The sequence below is a fragment of the Schistocerca gregaria genome, chromosome 1, assembly GCF_023897955.1.
Source record: "Schistocerca gregaria isolate iqSchGreg1 chromosome 1, iqSchGreg1.2, whole genome shotgun sequence".
Taxonomy (NCBI): Eukaryota; Metazoa; Arthropoda; class Insecta; order Orthoptera; family Acrididae; genus Schistocerca; species Schistocerca gregaria.
In genome coordinates this window covers 160984012-161002325 of record NC_064920.1, presented here as the reverse complement: position 1 = coordinate 161002325, position 18314 = coordinate 160984012, and the positions used below count along the sequence as shown (strand labels likewise).

General features: G+C 41.8%; 2 protein-coding genes across 4 annotated transcripts in view; one reads left to right on the top strand and one right to left on the bottom strand.

Moving 5' to 3' along the window:
* The window catches only part of LOC126335608 (regucalcin-like), a 99262-nt gene extending 85406 nt beyond the window's left edge, over nt 1-13856 (bottom strand). For 2 of the 3 annotated variants that reach the window (XM_049999063.1, XM_049999070.1), the window contains exon 1: nt 13726-13812. Coding sequence is in view for 1 of the 3 variants with exons in the window: in XM_049999078.1 (XP_049855035.1) it covers nt 13726-13769 (44 nt within the window). In the remaining 2 variants the exon portion in view is untranslated. Of the gene's footprint in view, nt 1-13725 lie in introns of all 3 variants that reach the window. The other variant, XM_049999078.1, reaches the window with a different exon arrangement.
* Nucleotides 1-18314, top strand: part of LOC126335630 (regucalcin-like) — a 331250-nt gene that overhangs the window by 212631 nt on the left and 100305 nt on the right. The gene's annotated exons all lie outside the window — the stretch shown is intronic.

Below are 18314 nucleotides of genomic sequence, written 5' to 3'. Positions count from 1 at the left end.
CACAAAACCACCCCTCAATATCGCAGATTGTGAGAAATAAGCTGACACATCGTTTGGGTGCTTTATGCAGTATCCATACAGCCGATTACATGTACATGTAATCCATGTACATGTACATGTAATCCACAGTGGTGGACGCTACTGACGTGTATCTGCTGATGCGGTACCCCTAACACCCATCGTGACACGTGTAGCGTATGGATAAATGCAAGACAGTGCCAGTCTCTATACATAAAAGAAATGTTCTGACTGCATCGTCGCCCAGCCAAAACCGCTGAGGAGAGCAACTTCAGATTTCGAGAGAGTCTTGACCTTACATTAGGCGTCGTTTTAGAATCAATTTTTCGAAATTCCACCCCTAAGGAGATGAAATGTATATTTGAAAATATGTCGTTATAAAGGCAATTATGAAGCTAGAACTACGAAAATTGGTGTTTGGTTTCCCGATCACAAATAAAGAAACACCTGTTTCCGAATTTTTGGAAATTTAACCTCTATTGGGGTGAAGTAGTGGGTGAAAGTTTTTCTAAAACTAAATCGTTGTTAAAGAACTACCAAAGCATTTTAAAATTACATCCGTGAAAATCGATATTTGACTTTTTGGGTACAAATAAAAAAATACGTGTTTCAGTGTTTTGGAAATTTAACCCCTAAGGGGGTGAAATAGGAGATGAAAATTTTTATGAGGATATTTCGTTCTAAACACATTTTAAAGCTGAATTTATGAAAATTTGATTTTGGCTCTTCGGTTAGAAATAAAAAATTACGTGTTTCACTGTTTTTAGGAATTCAGTCCCTAAGGGGATGAAATAGAGGATGCAAATATTGGTGAAAAAAATTAATTCTGAAAGCATTTCTAAAGCTAAATCTAAGAAAATTTGTATTTAGCTTCTTGGTTAGAAATTTAAAAAACGTGTTTCAGAGGTTTTGGAAATTCAACTCAAAGAGGGTGAAATAGGAATGAAAATTTTACTAAAATATTTCTTTATATTAAAACGCAGTTAAAGATAAATCTGTGAATATTGGATTTGACTTCTAAAGCGATTTTAATGGAAATATCATCACAAGAAGTGAAACGTAGGATTAACGAAGACCGACTCCAGGTACCAGAACGCTTCTTCGTCGGAAGTACATGCTTGTACCTCCTTAATTAGCATGAAAAAATTAGAAGGTGTTGGAATTTGTGAACATAAAAATTCGCTTAAAGAAAACAAAAAAACCTGTGCGCACCATAAAGTCTGCGCGAGCGAAGCAGCGGGTGCTAAGCTAGTAACAAATAGAAATACGTGATAGTCTCGATTATAAGATTGCTGGTGAATATCTGGATCATGTCACGTCGTGTAAAGACGATTCACGTTGAGAAAGTAACGTCAGTTTTGTAATTTGGTGTCTTGTATCAGTCTCATTCGTGCAGTTTTACCGTGTGGTGTTGCTCAAGATTTCACAAAAATATCTGAACAGTTGTAGCCAGGTTGGGTATTTAGTCAAGTCCTATAAAAGAGGTTACATGTTGATAGTTGTCGACGATTTGTATTAAATTTTACTGTAAGGGCGGAATAATGTGCAGCAAAGATTTAGAGGTGGGTATGCTATGAGTAAAACAAGGTTTACGGCAAGGGCGAGCTGTAGAGGGCGGGGAAAGGGTGAGGCGAGAGGGACAGGCTATACCTAGGGGAATGGTGTATTTTTAATATTTTAGAAGACGAATGGCCACTTCTAAGTAGCCACAAAAAAGTTACAGTTCCGAGTCTGTTAGGAACCTGCACAATACCGACTTTTAAATCATTTCCTAGAAAGAAAAACACCTGACTGCACTACATTTCTTCCTTTCCCCGAGGTCTGTGGAGAGAGGCACCTCCCCTTTCCCTCGGGTATGGGAACCTTAGTTTGGGGGTGGGGTTACCGTTTCGAGCTAGATCGTGAAGACGACGAAGACGGCGAACGTCTCAGACGCTCCCGCACATCAACAGCCAATGAAATCGTGGAAAAAGTGAAATATATGATTATGAACGATCGCCAATCAGAGAAGTCACGTATGGTGATGGCACCTTAAGTGGCTCGCGCCATGAAGTTTTTTCTAGTGTTTCTGTGGTAGAGAGCCGAATGGAGGGTCAGACTGCTCTGCGACCGTGTAGGCTGCAGATTTTTCGACTTGCTCCATAGGGTGGTGGGTACCCGGGTTCCACTTAATCGCTACGCGGGTAGCGGAGACTGTCTAGAGGAGACTGCCCGTCTCTTACGTTAGAGGGTCTCGGGAAACTATAGAATGCACGTCAGTTTACTAGGGTGTAGGGCAAACACGGGAAAGCCGCCGAATCAAGAAGAACGGAAGAATGGAAAAGAAAATTGAGGAACCGTTAGCTGACTATCAGCTTGGCTTCAGGAAAGGGAAAGACACCAGAGAGGCAGTTCGAGCGTTGAGATTTACAATGGAAACAAGACTGAAGAAAAATCAAGACACAGTCATAAGATTTGTCGAGGTGAAAAAGCGTTCGACAATATAAATGGTGAGATGTTCGAAATTCTGAGAAAAGTAGGGGTAAGCTATGGGCAAAGATGGGTAATATACACTGTGTACAAGAACCGCGAGGAAACAGAAAGAGAGGAAGACCAAGAACAAAGTGCAAGGATTAAAAACGGTGTAAGGCGGGGATGAAGTCTTCCGCTCCTGCTGTTAAATATATGCGTCGAAGAAGCAATGGTGGAAATAAAAGAAAGGTTCAAGTCTGCAATTAAAATTTAAGGTGAATGGATATCAATGTTAAGATTCACTGGTGACATTGCTATCCCCAGTGAAAGCGAGGAAGAATTACAGGACCTGTTACATGGAATGAACAATGAGTACAAAAAATAAACTGAGAGTAAATTGAAGAAAAGTGAAAATAATGAGAAACAGCAGAAATGAGAACAACGAGAAATTTATCAGGATTGGTGGTGAAGCAGATGAAGTTAAGGAATTCTGATACCTAGGCAGTAAATAACCAATGACGGACGGAGCAAGGAGGATGTAAAAACCAGACTACCATTGGCCAAAACGACATTCCTGACCAAAAGAAGTCTACTAGTATCAAACACAACTCTTAATTTAAGGAAGTAATTTCTGAGAATGTACGTTTGGAGTATAGCAGTCTCTGGCCGTGAGTCATGGACTGTGCGAAAACCGGAACATAATGGAATAGAAGCGTTTGAGATTCCATGCTACACAAGAATGTTGAAAATTAGGTGAATTGATATGGTAAGGAATGTAGAGGTTCCCCACAGAATCGGCGAGGAAAGCAATATACGGAAAACACTGACAAGAAAAAGGGTCGGGATAATACGACATTTATTAAAACATGGGAGAGTAACTTCCATGATACTAGAGGGAGCTGTAGACGGTGAAAACTATAGAGGAAGACAGATTGGACTGTATCAAGCAAATAATTGACGATGCAGGTTGCCACTGCTACTCTGAGATGAAAACGTTGGCATTGGAGAGGAATTCATGGCGGTCGTATCAAATCAGTCAGAAGGCAGAGGAAAAAGTTGTAAACTTCTAGCTGTGTTGTAAAAGAACGAGAACCCCAAGTGCTATTAGAAAGCACTGAAGCTCAATGGAAAGGATAGATTAAATACAGTGCACTGTTTATTGCTATCAGAAGTATATCACCTAGTAATGAAACTGAAGTCGATACTTGTTGCGAGTTAGTGTGGGTAGAGGTTATAGTGGACGACCAGAGTAAATTAATAACTGATTCCTTTTACAGAACATCCAACACAGACGATACAGTTGCTGAACAGTTCAAAGAAAACCTGCATGTCATTTCAAATAGATACCCCCCCCCCCCTCATACAATTATACTTGGTGGTGGCTTACATCTACCCTCGACATGCTGGCGAAAATACATGTCTGAAGCCGCCGTTAGGCATAAAACGTCGTCCGAAATCTTACTGAATCCGTTCTCAGAAAATTATTTTGAACAATTAGTTCAGGAGCACACCGGAAACATAGTTGAACTCGTAGCAACAAATAATCCTGAGTAAAATCATGACTGATACAGGAATTAGTGACCATAAGATTGTTGTAGCTAGGCTGAATACCGTAACAACAAAACACAAAAGACTTCTTTTTTTAAAAAAACGAGTAAAAGATTCTCTTGACACCTTCCTAAGACTTATACGTATGCGGTTTCATACGCTTTGGTTAGTTTTCGTTTGCGACGGAATACGAGTGAAAGCCTTTCACACATACACGATTCTCAAACGATTCAAATTAGGTTTTGTTTTCTTTCGTATATGGTCTGAGTAGTGATAATGGAGAGAAGTGAAGCTGTTGGCAAGCTGTTTCTCTATAGAGGAATAAACATACGAAGGTTGAATATTAGCATTTAGTGGAAGTACCCTCTCATCACTTTACGACAGGAATTTGGAGTATTCTGCACCATTTTCCCCAAGCTACGACAGCACAGTTTTTTAATTACTAGAGGATGTCAATGAAATGATTTGATGAAATACAATTGAAGCCAAAGGATCGTCTTCAACGCCAAGATACATTTATGGAGGAGTGTAATCAACCGTGTACTGCATTATAAATTGATATGTATTTTAAATAAATTTCATAGGTTATTTTCTTAATTTTCAAATCACTTCCTTTCAAATTGCGAGGAATTCAGGTGAACCGCTCATTTTACCAGAAAAACTGCGACGACAACTTTCAAAAAATAATGAGATGAGATAATTCACTCGCTATCGGTTTAAAACAGACTGAATCATGCGTGTGTGACTGCGTTGATTGCTTTCTTTTCCCTCGACAAGAGTTCGTACCGTATAAAACCTAATGAAACCTATTTGTGTCGAGGGAATATTCGATGTCTACTGTTTCTATTAGGTACCGAATAGAAACCGAAGCACGGTTTCACACTAGTTGGCAGCTACCGCAAAAGAACCGAAAATGGACCGAAGCAAATAGAACCAACCGCAGACATGTGTAACAGGCCTGAGACAGCCTCCATTCCTTCCAATTTGATTATGTAATCGTAGACAAAATGTGGTTCAAATTCAATGAAATAGGATATTACAATGCCTTTGCCGACCGTTGTGGCCGAGCGGTTCTAAGCGCTTCAATCTGGAACCGCGCGACCGCTACGGTCTCAGGTTCGAATCCTACCTCGGGCACGGCTGTGTGTGATGTCCTTAGGTTAGTTCCAGGGGACTGATGACCTCAGATTTTAAGTCCCATAGTGCTCAGTCATTTGAACCATTTGAAGAATGCCTGTGTTGTTAAGAAGAGCAGAGGCAACTACAGCCGTTATGAGATACAAGAAACGTATTCGCAGTTGCGAATACAAACAGCGATCAGCTGTATAAAGGAATGATGACAGTGAAAATCTGTGCTGCACTAGGACTCGAACCAGCGTTTCGCGCTTGAAGACAGTGGATCACCTTAACCGGCTTAGCTATCCGTGCAAGACAGAAAGCGAGACCAAACCTTCCATATATCGTCGATCCTGCGTCGCTGCCTGTACGTGCACGCACGCATGTCCGAAGGAAAATGACACCTTTCTTCTTAACACCACACGTATTGTAATATCGAATTTATTCGCTGATATCATGCGGCTACTTTCAATCAAAATGTCCTCTCCTGTGCGAGAATTACATAATGAATATATGAGAACACGCTGTGTTGCAGAAATGAGAATGTATGGTTGTTCGAATTCGCTACTGTGAATACATTTCATGTATCAAAGAAATAGTATCGACGGCAATTGAGAGATGTATAGCAATCAGATAAATAAGAGATGGTTCTGGTCCCACATGATACACAAAACAGATCAGAACATTGGTGCAGAAGAACCGAAAGAAGCATGCCAAATTTAAAAGAGCGCAAAGTCCCCAAGGTGAAGTTTTGCACAAGCTCGAAATTTAGCGCGTAATTCAATGCAAGATCTTTTAATAGTTTCCACAACGAAACCCTGTCTCGAGATCTGGAAAACCCAAAGAGATTCAGGTCGTATGCGAAGTACACCAGCAGAAAGACTCAACCAGTACCCCCACTGAACGATAACAATCGTAATTTTGCTGCTGACAGCATAAGTAAAGCAGTTACTGAACAGGGTTTTCCGAAATTCATTCGCAAAAGAATCGAGAACAATTGCCAACGTGAGTGCCTTAGTAGATATAGCGACTATAGCGAAGCACTTTAAATCACTTAATAAAGGCAAGAGCTCCAGTCGAAATTTTTCAGGTTCCTTCCAGAGTATGTTGATACAATAGCTCCATATTTAGCAATCGCACGTTGAAAGATCCGTGCCCAAACTCTGCAAAGTCGCAGCAGTACCCAAGAAACGAAATAGGAGTAATCCGCTTAATTAAAGAAATTAAATCAATAAAATGTGTGTGAAATATTATGGGAATCAACTGCTAAGGTCATCAGTCCCTACGCTTACACACTACTTAACCTAAATTATCCTGAAGACAAACACACACACCCATGCCCGATGGAGGACTCGAACCTCCGCCGGGAACAGCCGCACAGTCCATGACTGCAGCGCCCTAGACCGCTCGGCTAATCCCGTGCGGCGCTTAATTAAAGACCCATATCACTGTATTAGAGGACAAAAATAAGGATGTAGAGGCTTATCTCACTAGGAGTAAGATATTGAATACAGGAAAATTAAAGACCTTTGGAGAAAAGAGAACCACTTGCACGAATATCAAGAGCTCAGATGGCAGCCCAGTTCTAAGCAAAGAAGGGAAAGCAGAAAGGTGGAAGGAGTATATAGAGGGTCTATACAAGGGCGATGTACTTGAGGACAATATTATGCAAATGAAAGAGGATGCAGATGAAGATGAAATGGGAGATATGATACCGCGTGAAGAGTTTGAGAGAGCACTCAAAGACCTAAGTCGAAACAAGGCCCCGGGAGTAGACAACATTCCATTAGAACTACTGATAGTCTTGGGAGAGCCAGCCTTGACAAAACTCTACCATCTGGTGAGCAAGACGTATGAGACAGGCGAAATACCCTCAGACTTCAAGAAGAATATAATAATTCTAATCCCAAAAAAAGCAGGTGTTGACAGATGTGAAAATTACCGAACTATCAGTTTCATAAGCCACGGCTGCAAAATACTAACATGAACTCTTTACAGACGAATGGAAAAACTGGTAGAAGCCGACCTCGGGGAAGATCAGTTTGGATTCCGTAGAAATGTTGGAACACGTGAGGCAATACTGACCTTACGACTTATCTTAGAAAATAGATTAAGGAAAGGCAAACCTACGTTTCTAGCATTTGTAGACTTAGAGAAAGCGTTTGACAATGTTGACTGGAATACTCTCTTTCAAATTCTGAATGTGCCAGGGGTAAAATACAGGGAGCGAAAGGCTATTTACAATTTGTACAGAAACCAGATGGCAGTTATAAGAGTCGAGGGACATGAAAGGGAAACAGTGGTTGGGAAGGGAGTGAGACAGGGTTGTAGTCTCTCCCCGATGTTATTTAATCTGTATATTGAGCAAGCAGTGAAGGAAACAAAAGAAAAGTTCGGAGTAGGTATTAAAATCCATGGAGAAGAAATAAAAAGTTTGAGGTTCGCCGATGACATAGTAATTCTGTCAGAGACAGCAAAGGACTTGGAAGAGCAGTTGAACGGAATGGATAGTGTCTTGAAAGGAGGATACAAGATGAACATCAACAAAAGCAAAACGAGGATAATGGAATGTAGTCGAATTAATTGAGGGTATTAGATTAGGAAGCGAGACACTTAAAGTAGTAAAGGAGTTTTGCTATTTGGGGAGAAAAATAACTGATGATGGTCGAAGTAGAGGGATATAAAATGTAGACTGGCAATGCCAAGGAAAGCGTTTCTGAAGAAGAGAAATTTGTTAACATCGAGTATAGATTTAAGTGTCAGGAAGTCGTTTATGAAAGTATTTGTATGGAGTGTAGCCATGGAAGTGAAACGTGGAAGATAAATAGTTTAGACAAAAAGAGAATTGAAGTTTTCGAAATGTGGTGCTACAGAAGAATGGTGAAGATTAGATGGTTAGATCTCATAACTACTGATGAAGTATTGAATAGAATTGGGGAGTAGAGGAGTATGTGGCACAACTTGACATAAGAAGGGACCGGTTAGTAGAACATGTTCTGAGGGATCAAGGAATCACAAATTTAGCATTGGAGGGCAGCGTGGAGGGTAAACGTCGTAGAGGGAGACCAAGAGATAAATACACTAAGCAGATTCAGAAGGATGTGGGTTGCAGTAAGTACTGGGAGATGAAGAAGCTTGCACAGGATAGGGTAGCATTGAGAGCTGCATCAAACCAGTCCCTGGACTGAAGACCACAACAACAACAATCACTATACTCTCATCACCATAAGAATAAACGCGATGATTGGTCAGAAGCCGTACCACACGCACACTGGTTCAAATGGCTCTGAGCACTATGGGACTTAACATCTGAGGTCATCAGTCCCCTAGAACTTAGAATTGCTTAAACCTAACTAACCTAAGGACATCACACACATCCATGCCCGAGGCAGGATTCGAACCTGCGGTTTCGCGGTCCCAGACTGAAGTGCCTAGAACCGCTCGGCGACAACGGCCGGCTCCGCACACTGGTGTTACGCTCTTGGAAGTAGGTACTATTTAGGTATTACATATCTTATTTCTAAGTTACGTTAAATGAAACTTTAAGATATTCTAATGTGTTAACAGCCATCAACATTTTTCTTAATCGAGGTTCAGCTATCTAGCTTTTATTTCAAAAATCATCTACAGTCACCGTCTCTGCACTGTTGTGTTCTGATTGTCGCGCTGTTAAAATGCAGTGTGATAGTGAACACGCGTCTGGAACACGGTTAAAAAGTGCCGTGAAATAGGTTGTTCTTAACGTCTTTCATAAATTTACAGAAAAAAAGGGTCTTTGAAATTTTCCAAGGGACTGTATTTGATGTAGAGCCAAGTCGGTGGCGTTGTAGCTTCATAACCTGGTACAGTTCATGTATCACTGGTTCAAGTCATGCCATAGTTATTTTTCTCATTCAATGTGAAACACCTACATCTTGTAAAATTCATAATCGTTTTCAAGAATAATGCACATCTTATCGTTTCCAGTTACACAATGCACGCGGAATTCCTGTTTTCATTTCAAATGTAAATTCTTAATTATCGATATTGCATGAAACATTGTTAATAAAGGTTGCTTAAATTAAGAACACATAACAATTTAATTTTCTGGACAAAAATGAAAAACCAAATACTCTTTATTTGGACTTTGTCCATTGTTTTATCACTGGCTAGCACACTGGCCTCGCATTCGGGAGGATGACGGTTCAATCCCGCGTCCGGCCATACTGATTTAGGTTTTCCGTGATTTCCCTAAATTGCTTCAGGCAAATGCCGGGATGGTTCCTTTGAAAGGGCACGGCCGACTGACAAATGCTGCATTTTTACACTTGCGACGTACTTGAGCTAACGCACCCAGCTTTTTCACGTGTTACTGTGGAACATTGGCGGAATATATAATGGCACGTCATAAAAGAAAAGGAGAAAAAGCGGCGTCTGGGTGGTCTCGTGGATTCAGTTGTTGATCGACTCGTTATCAACGTAGCAGACGGCAGTTCCAGAACAGAAATGTATTTCTAGGATTCGGATAAGGAAGGAGCTAAGAGATTACCACAAGACTGACTGTAATTTATGCCTTCAGTGGCTTCAGTATTCAACAATACGGTGAAATCCTAGCAGTATGCTTTTGCATGAAACGTAGCTCGGCCAGGAAAATTATCCTGTGTGTAAGTTAGGAATTTTCATCACTCCTGTTTGTAATTAAAATATTACGTTAGGTGAGAACGAGAGCATTTTATGCTTTTCGTCTGGTCACCTAACAAGCGTGTGGTAGTGCTGGAGTTTTGCAGAATATTGTTTCATTATCTTTAAAAATTAACTGTCATTCGAAGCTATGTTCTGTGTCTGCTCGTCTCTTTTTACGTTTGAACTGCAACTGCTCACATCTTTGCAGGTTAGTTGGACCAGCTGACTGGGCAATGCTGTCCAAGTTTAATGCGCCGGTTAATCTGTTGTCCCGGCTTATCGCTTTGTTTGTGTGCATGTAACAAAGCATTAAATGCATTCTTATGATCGTACATGATTGTACTGGACGCATCTTGGCTTCCGCTTCACGTGAAACGAAATCCAACGAGACTGACAGAAACGTCTAAGAATACATGGTATAATGTTTGCATCAGTTTTATTCTTACGATGAAAGGAGTATAGCGTTGATTTGCAGTATGACTTTGGATGCTGTGCTCGAACGTTAAGAATCGCCTCGAAGGGGACGATTTATTAACAAATACGAATTCAAAAGGTATCGTTCTTGTGAAACACAACTAGCTCTTAATTCTCACGATGTAATGAGTGCTATCGGCAGGGATCTGAAATAGATCCCATATTTTTAGGTGCCCAGAAGGCTTTTGACACCGTTCGTCAGAAGTGACTTCTAATCAAATTGCGTTCCTATGGAGTATCATCTTAGTTGTGCTCCTGGATTTGTGGTTATCTGTCAGAAACGTCACAGTTCGTGGTAATTTACGGAAAGTCATTGAGTAAAACAGAAGTAATATTTGGTGTTCTGCTAAGGAAGTGTTATAGATCCTCTGGTGTTCCTGATATACCTGAACGATTTAGGAGACAATCTGAGAAGCCCTCTTAGATTATTTGCAGATGATTTCTCGTCTTTCAAAGCCATCAGATAATCAAAACCAATTAAAAAATGATTTAAACAAGATAACCATAGCGTGCGAAAAGTTGCAATTGACTTTAAATAATGGAAAGTGTGAACGATAACCCGTAAAGGCTGTAAATTCAGCTAAATACTTAGGAACTACAGTTACGAATAACTTAAAATGGAACTATCGTATTGATAATGTTGTGGGGAAAACAAAAACTGCCATTTATTGGCAGAACACTGAGAAAATACAACAGGTCAACTAAAGAGACTGCTTACGTTACCCTTGTCCAACCTCTTTTGGAGTATTGCTGTGCGGTGCAGAATCCATACTAGATAGGATTGACGAAGGACATTGAAAAAGTCCAAAGAAGGGTGACTCGTTTTGTATAATTTCGAAATACGGAAGATAATGCCACGGATATGAATTGGTGTGGCAATCATTAAAACAAAGGTGTTTTTCGTCGCGGCAGGATGTTCTCACGAAATTTCGATTACCAACTTTCTCCTCAGAGGAAGAAATGATCATCATAATAAAATAAGAGCTCACACTAAAGATTAAGTGTTTCGTTTTTCCTCCGCGCTGTTCGAGACTGGGAACGATAGAGAAATAGCTTGAAGGTGGTTCGATGAACCCTCTGTCATGCACTTAATTGTGAATCGCAGAGTAATCATGTAGACGCACCTGTAAATGAAGAAGGAATAAGAAAAACTCTTTACTATATGTTGCAATAAATAGTATCTTTTCGCGCGCAGTTATCATTGCGCCCAGGGTATACAGATGTTGGTAGACGACTAACAACAAAAATAACGAAAATCGTTGTCGAAGAAAACAGTTCGCATACTACATATGAACACTCTTCAGTTGTAAGGAGTATTCGGTGTTAACACCCCTTACGAGGTCAAGAGTTGGAGACACGCCCAGATATAACAAGGGTGGAGAAGAAATTTCATAGCGTTCTTTTCGACGGAAATATCCGAGCATTCGTCGTTATTGATTATGGAAATCACCAAAAATCACAATGAAATGGTCGTACGGTGATCTGAATGCCGCTTCTGCCGAATGTGAGTCCAGAAAGCACAATAATACCATTAACAACTTGGCTTGTCAATAGCGTGTTGACTGGTGAATTCGATATGTCTACATCTTCATGACTACGGGCCAATCACACTTAAATGCCTGGCGAAGGGTTCATCGAATCACCTTCACATTAATGCTCTCTAAAATTGCGCAGAAAAAGCGAACACCTATATCTTTCCTTGCGAGCTCCGATTTCCCTTATTTTATTATGATGATAATTTCTCCATATGTAGATCGGCGTTAACAAAATATTTTCGCATTCGGAGGAGGAAGTTTGTGATTGTAATATCAGGAGAAGATCTCGCCACAGCAGAAAAGGTCTTTGTTTTAATGATTTCCACCCCAAATCCTGTATCATGTCCGTGACACTCTCTTCATTGCTTTCCGATAATACAAAACGTGCTGCCATTCTTTGGACTTGCTCTTTGTACTCCGTTAATCCTATCTTGTAAGGATCCCACACCGTGCAGGAGTACTCCAAAAGAGGACGGACAACAGTAGTGTAAGAAATCTCTCTAGTAGATCTACTGCATCGTCTAAGTGTTCTGCCAAAAAAACGCAGTCTTTGATTCACCTTGCCCACAACATTTTCTATGTGTTCTTTCCACTTTCAGTTGCTCGTAATTGTAATTCTAGGCATTTAGTTTGGTTTACTGCCTTTCGATTTGATTTATTAACCGAAGTTCAACAGATTCCTATTAGCACTCATATGGAAGACCTCGCACTTTTCATTATTTGGGGTCAACTGCCAATTCTCGCTCCATACAGATACCTTACCTACATTGTTCTGGCACTGGTTTTGATCTTCTGATGGTTTCGCTAGACGATAAATGACAGTATCATCTGCTGAGAATCTGAGAGAACTGCTCAGACTGTCCCCTAAAATGTTGTATAGTTAAGGAGCTGCAGAGCGCCTATAACACTAACTTGAGGAACACTAGAAATCACTTCTGTTTTGACGAAATAAAGCTTGGGTGAACAGCCTGGTATGAATGTGCATAGGACACAATATTTCGGCAATTGACCACGTTGCCATCATCAGGTGGAATCACTTCTGTTTTACTCGATAACTTTCCGTCAATTACTACGAACTGTGACCTCTCTGGTAGGAAATCACAAATCCAGTCACAGGGTTATTTGGTAAGCGTGATAGCGTTACGGAGATGTTTAGCAAACTCAAGTGGCAGACTCTGCAAGAGAGGCGCTCTGCATCGCGGTGTAGCTTGCTGTCCATGTTTCGAGATGGTGCGTTTCTGGATGAGGTATCGAATATATTGCTTCCCTCTACTTGTACCTCCCGAGGAGATCACGAATATAAAATTAGAGAGATCGCACGGAGGCTTTCCGGCAGTCGCTCTTCCCACGAATCATACGCGACTGGAACAGGAAAGGGAGGTAATGACAGTGGCAAGTAAAGTGCCCTCCGCCAAACACCTTTGGGTGGCTTGCGGAGTATAAATGTAGATGTAGATGTAGATACGATATTCCATAAGCACGCAATCTGATTACAAGCCACTTGTGAGGCACGGTGTCAACAAACTTCTGGAAATCTAGAAATACGGAATCAATTTGAAATCCCTTGTCGATAGCACTCAACACTTCGTGTGAGTGAAGAACAAACGCACCGCTGAACGAGTGCAGCGGAGCTATCGCTATCAATAGCGCTCCGTTCTTCAAAACAACTGCTGCAAATACTGAATACTAAGTACAGAATCTATTGTCACGACTGCAGTAAAACGGTTGTACGAACACCAAACGTAAACTGGAACAGATGGAATTCATCTAGCTGCCGATAAACAGGTACTGCAGAACGCAACGATAAAATAGTCGTTCTCGACATTTATGCATGTCTGCCAGTATCTGATAGGCAACTTACGACTCATATGTGGTGTCAACACACAATTTTAGTGCGATCAGGGAAATGCAGTTTCCATACCTGCAGCGCAGTTCGCAATCTGGAAGGGTTACGGCGTCCCACATGCGACAACTTCACAAGTACTGCGCTCAACTTGCTCGACTGAGACGCGTCGCATGAGCGTTGGCCCAGGAAGGTGGACGAGCATTCGTGCTCAGACGCAGTTAGCTGACTCGCACCGCTGTCCTTTTATCGCAGTATGGGGCTGAGGTATTCAAACAGTTGTGCCCGATACTGTACGTCACCGCACTGACCATCTGTTTGCACAGCTAATACAGCGTCCTATTTACAATTATACACAAACTACTATCCTTGCTGTTCGGTCTACGCATTTTTCACCTTTCTCTTTTTATTAGACGTTTTCTGATTGCTGTATCTGCATTTATGAGGGTGAATCAAATACAAACCTGATTTTTTTTTTTGTAAATTTATTTAACCTTAAGGAAAATTCATGTACACGAACATATTTTTCTATATAGCCCCTGAACGGGAAACACATTTTTGCTAGCGGACAGAGAGTTTTTTGGTCCTATTTTAGTACAATGATGGAGACTGTGACAGCAGCTAGTTACGCACGAACACTCCGACAGCGCCATCGTCGTCAAATCTCTGATCTGCGACTGCTTCCTTCAGCGGTACAAACAAATGAAAATCGCGAGGCGATAAATTCCGAATGTAGGGAGAATACTCCAGTGCGGTGCAGAACAATTCCAGAACTTTTTGCTGGGTCAGCTGCGTAGGGTCGAGCGTTGTCATGAAACACGACTATATTCCACTTTAGAAATTCGTAACTTTTCTGACAATATGAACGTTTCGTTTGGTCCAAAATTTGGCCGTAGTACGCACCGTTCACGGGACCATATTCGTGGAGAAAATCGATGAGGAGAACTTTTCTACAACAAAAAGATTGCAAATGGTTCAAATGGCTCTGAGCACTATGGGACTCAACATCTGAGGTCATAAGTCCCCTAGAACTTAGAACTACTTAAACCTAACTAACCTAAGGACATCACACACACCCATGCCCGAGGCAGGATTCGAACCTGCGACCGTAGCAGTCCCGCGATTCCGGACTGCAGCGCCAGAACCGCATGGCTACCGCGACCGGCAAAGATTGCAAGAACCTCCCCCGCGGAGATACGGTTTCTAACATTGACGAGTACAGTTTCGTCTTTTTTTGCCGCCAATCCGTGCTGCATTTTTCGATTCAGGGGTGTACGACGGGCGTTTGAAATGTCCGTCCAAAATTAAAAACTACTAACGTGTATGGGGTAAACCACTTTTATTTTTCGACATAGTTTCATTTTAGACTTACACGCTTCGCCCAACGCTGTTCTAATTTGTTGATCCCTTCCGAATAATAGGAATTGTCCAAGTCTGCAAAATAGCTATTAGTTGCTGCAATCACCTCCTCGTTTGAATAAAATCTTTGTCCCGCCAGCCATTTCTTCAAATTGGGGAACAAATGTAGTCCGAGGGAGCCAATTCTGCAGAATAGGGGGGGATGTAAAATGAGCTGGAATCCTATTTTCATTAATTTTGGGACCACAACTGATGAGGTGTGTGCTGGTGCAGTATCGTAATGGAAAAGGACATTTTTGCGGTCCAATCGCCGGCGTTTATCTTGTAGCTCGTTTTTCAAACGGTCCAATAACGATGAGTAATATTCACCTCTAATAGTTTTGCCCTTTTCCAGATAGTCGATGAGGATTATCCCTTGCGAATCACAAAAGAGTCGCCATAACCTTTCCGGCCTTTTTTGGTGCAGATTCTCCCTTGGTAACCCATTGTTTAGACTGTTGTTTGGTCTCAGCAGTATAGTAAGTATCCATGTTTCATCCACAGTGATGAAACGAAACTTGAAGTCCTGCAGATTCTTCCTAAATAGCTGCAAACCATCCTTGCAACTCTTCACACGATTCCCTTTTTGGTCACGCGTGACCAATCGCGAAACTCATCTTGCGGATAGCTTTCTCATGTCCAAATGTTTATGCAAAATATTATGTACCCCTTCATTCCAGATGCCCACAGCACTATCAATTGCACGAATCTTAGCTCTTCTGTCATCCATCACCATATCACGAATTTTATCAATGATTTCTGGAGTCGTAATCTCCACAGGGCGTTCAGAACGTTCAGCATCACTTGTACCCATATGGCTGCTCCGAAAATTTTGACCACTTTTAAACTGTTCTAATCGAAGGAGCAGAGTCACCGTAATGTTTACCAAGCGTCTCTTTAGTCTCTTTGAGGCGTTTCGCCTTCCATAAAGTAATGTTTAATCACCACACGAAATTCGTTTTCGTCCATTTTTTGACAGCCACTCGACTTCCTTGATTCATGCGAATGACGAACACGACGAAATAGACCAATATGGCTGAAACTTGGTGTGCGTTCTTTCCAAAGATGCTACTAACTAAACATGACCTCGATACGCGCCGGTGGTGCCATCTCTCGGACTTTGCGTGGACTTTTCAAACGCCCCTCGTAATGGGCGCAGGTCACAGTACGGTGCAAAAAAAGTTCCCGTTCTGTTTGGTAGAGTGTCGCAGCCGTTTGCACATCTCGAGGTAATGAAATTCGTGGAGTGCGGTGAGAAGGCGAAGCACCCACCTTGCGAACACTTTACGAAATGCACTACCGTACGTAGCTTATGCCAAGCTCAGTAGCAATTTCAGCAACTGTTATTCGGCAATTGTCTTCCATAAGTTCCTCAGCCGTGCTGAGCCTCGAGCGGCGACGGTGAGGTGCAGTCTCAGCAGTTTCTCGTCCTGGTGAAAACTGTTTGACCCATGTGCACACTTGGGTATGCCGCAAGTCTTTTCAAAATTTTATGACATTGCGATTCGGGCTGGAGAAGCGGCAGGACTGCGTTCTAGATGTCGAGGACAATCACTGGAAATGAAAGTAGTAACGAACAGAGATCACGCCACTCTTCGTTTAGAAACATGCGCGTAAAATAAAAAAAAAATCCGGTTTATACTGTGTTTAACCCCGTAGTACTCAAGAATGCTGGACGCAAAATCTACCGACGTCATACGAGCCGTGAGGAGAATGTTAAGTGTCTCGTTGAAACATATGGGCAAGCGTGAGGATCAGAGAGATGTATACTTAGAAAATGGTGTTTGCGATTTAGAAACAGAGTAAGTGGTCTTTCTAAACAAAGAAGAATTTTAACTATAACGAAATGTTGGAATATGTTTAAGAATGACTCTGTGTGATTTACAGAGTAGAGATGAGGGAACAGCGCTCTGAAAATGAAGCTAGTATTACGAGTTATACGGTGAATTCAGAAATTCAAAAAGGACGAGATGGAAAGGTAAGTGGCACAACAGTACCAGCTGATTGTGTAGTTATGTGGCACCTCGTTGCGGATGAAATGTGTACAAGAGGTGTTTCGAACGCGGTTAATTAACAGCTGTTAACGTTTCTTCTGTGGTTTCCACGACAGCACCATGGCAGCGACACATTGTTATTTTAAGTCATTTTTTTTCTTTCTTTGCAGTAAATCTCTTTGTAAGTTTCTTAAATTTTCCAGAGAGAGTGGGTAACGCCATTTACTTGAGTATTAAAAGTGCTGTGACATAGCTGCATGTTAGTATTTCTGAAGTTCATTTTCGTTCAAAAATACCGTGGGAATTCACATCTTAAAAAGGGGTGGGGGCATTTGGTCATATGGAAAAATTATCATATTCTTGTGAAATTCCTTTTAGTATCCGTTCTGGAGAATTTACACTGAGGTGACGAAGGTCATGGGACGGCGACTTGCACATGAACGCATGGCGGCGTTATCGCGTACACAAGGTATAATTGCTGAAGCTGTCATTTCTACTCAGGTGGTTCGTGTAAAAAGGTTTACGACATGAGTAAAAAGGTTTACGACATGATCATGACTGCACGACGGGAATTAATAGACTTCGAACGCGGAACTATAGCTGGAGGTAGTCGCCTGTGACAATTCATTTCGGAAGTCGTTAGGGAATTCCGTATTCCGAGATCCACAGTATCAAGAGTGTGCCGAAAATATCATTTTTCAGGCATTGCCTCTCACCATAGACAACACAGTGGTCTACGGCCCTCACTTAACGACCGAGAGCAGCGCCGTTTGCGTGGAGTTGTCAGTGCTGACATACAAGCAGCACTGCGTGAAATAACTGCAAAAGTGAGTATGGGACGTACGACGAAAGTATCCGTTAGGACAGTCCGGCGAACTTGACCGTAATGGGCCATGGTAGCACAATATCGCCTGCAGCGCCTCTACTGGGCTTGTGAGCATATCGATCGGATCCTAGACGATTGCAAAAGCTCAGATGAGTCCGGATTTCCGTTGGTAAGATCTGATGGTAGAGCTCGAGTGTGGCGCAGACCCCACGCAGCCATGGACCCAATTTGCCAATGAGGCAAGCTGACGGTAGCCCCGTAATGGTGTGGGCTGTGTTGATGTGGAATGGACTGGGTCCTCTGATCCAACTGAACCGATCATTGACTGCATATCGGCTACTTGGAGATCGTTTGCTGCCATTTACGAACTTCGGGTTCCCAAACAGCCAACGGCCTTGCCGCAGTGGTTACACGGGTTCCCGTCAGATCACCGATGTTAAACGCTGTCG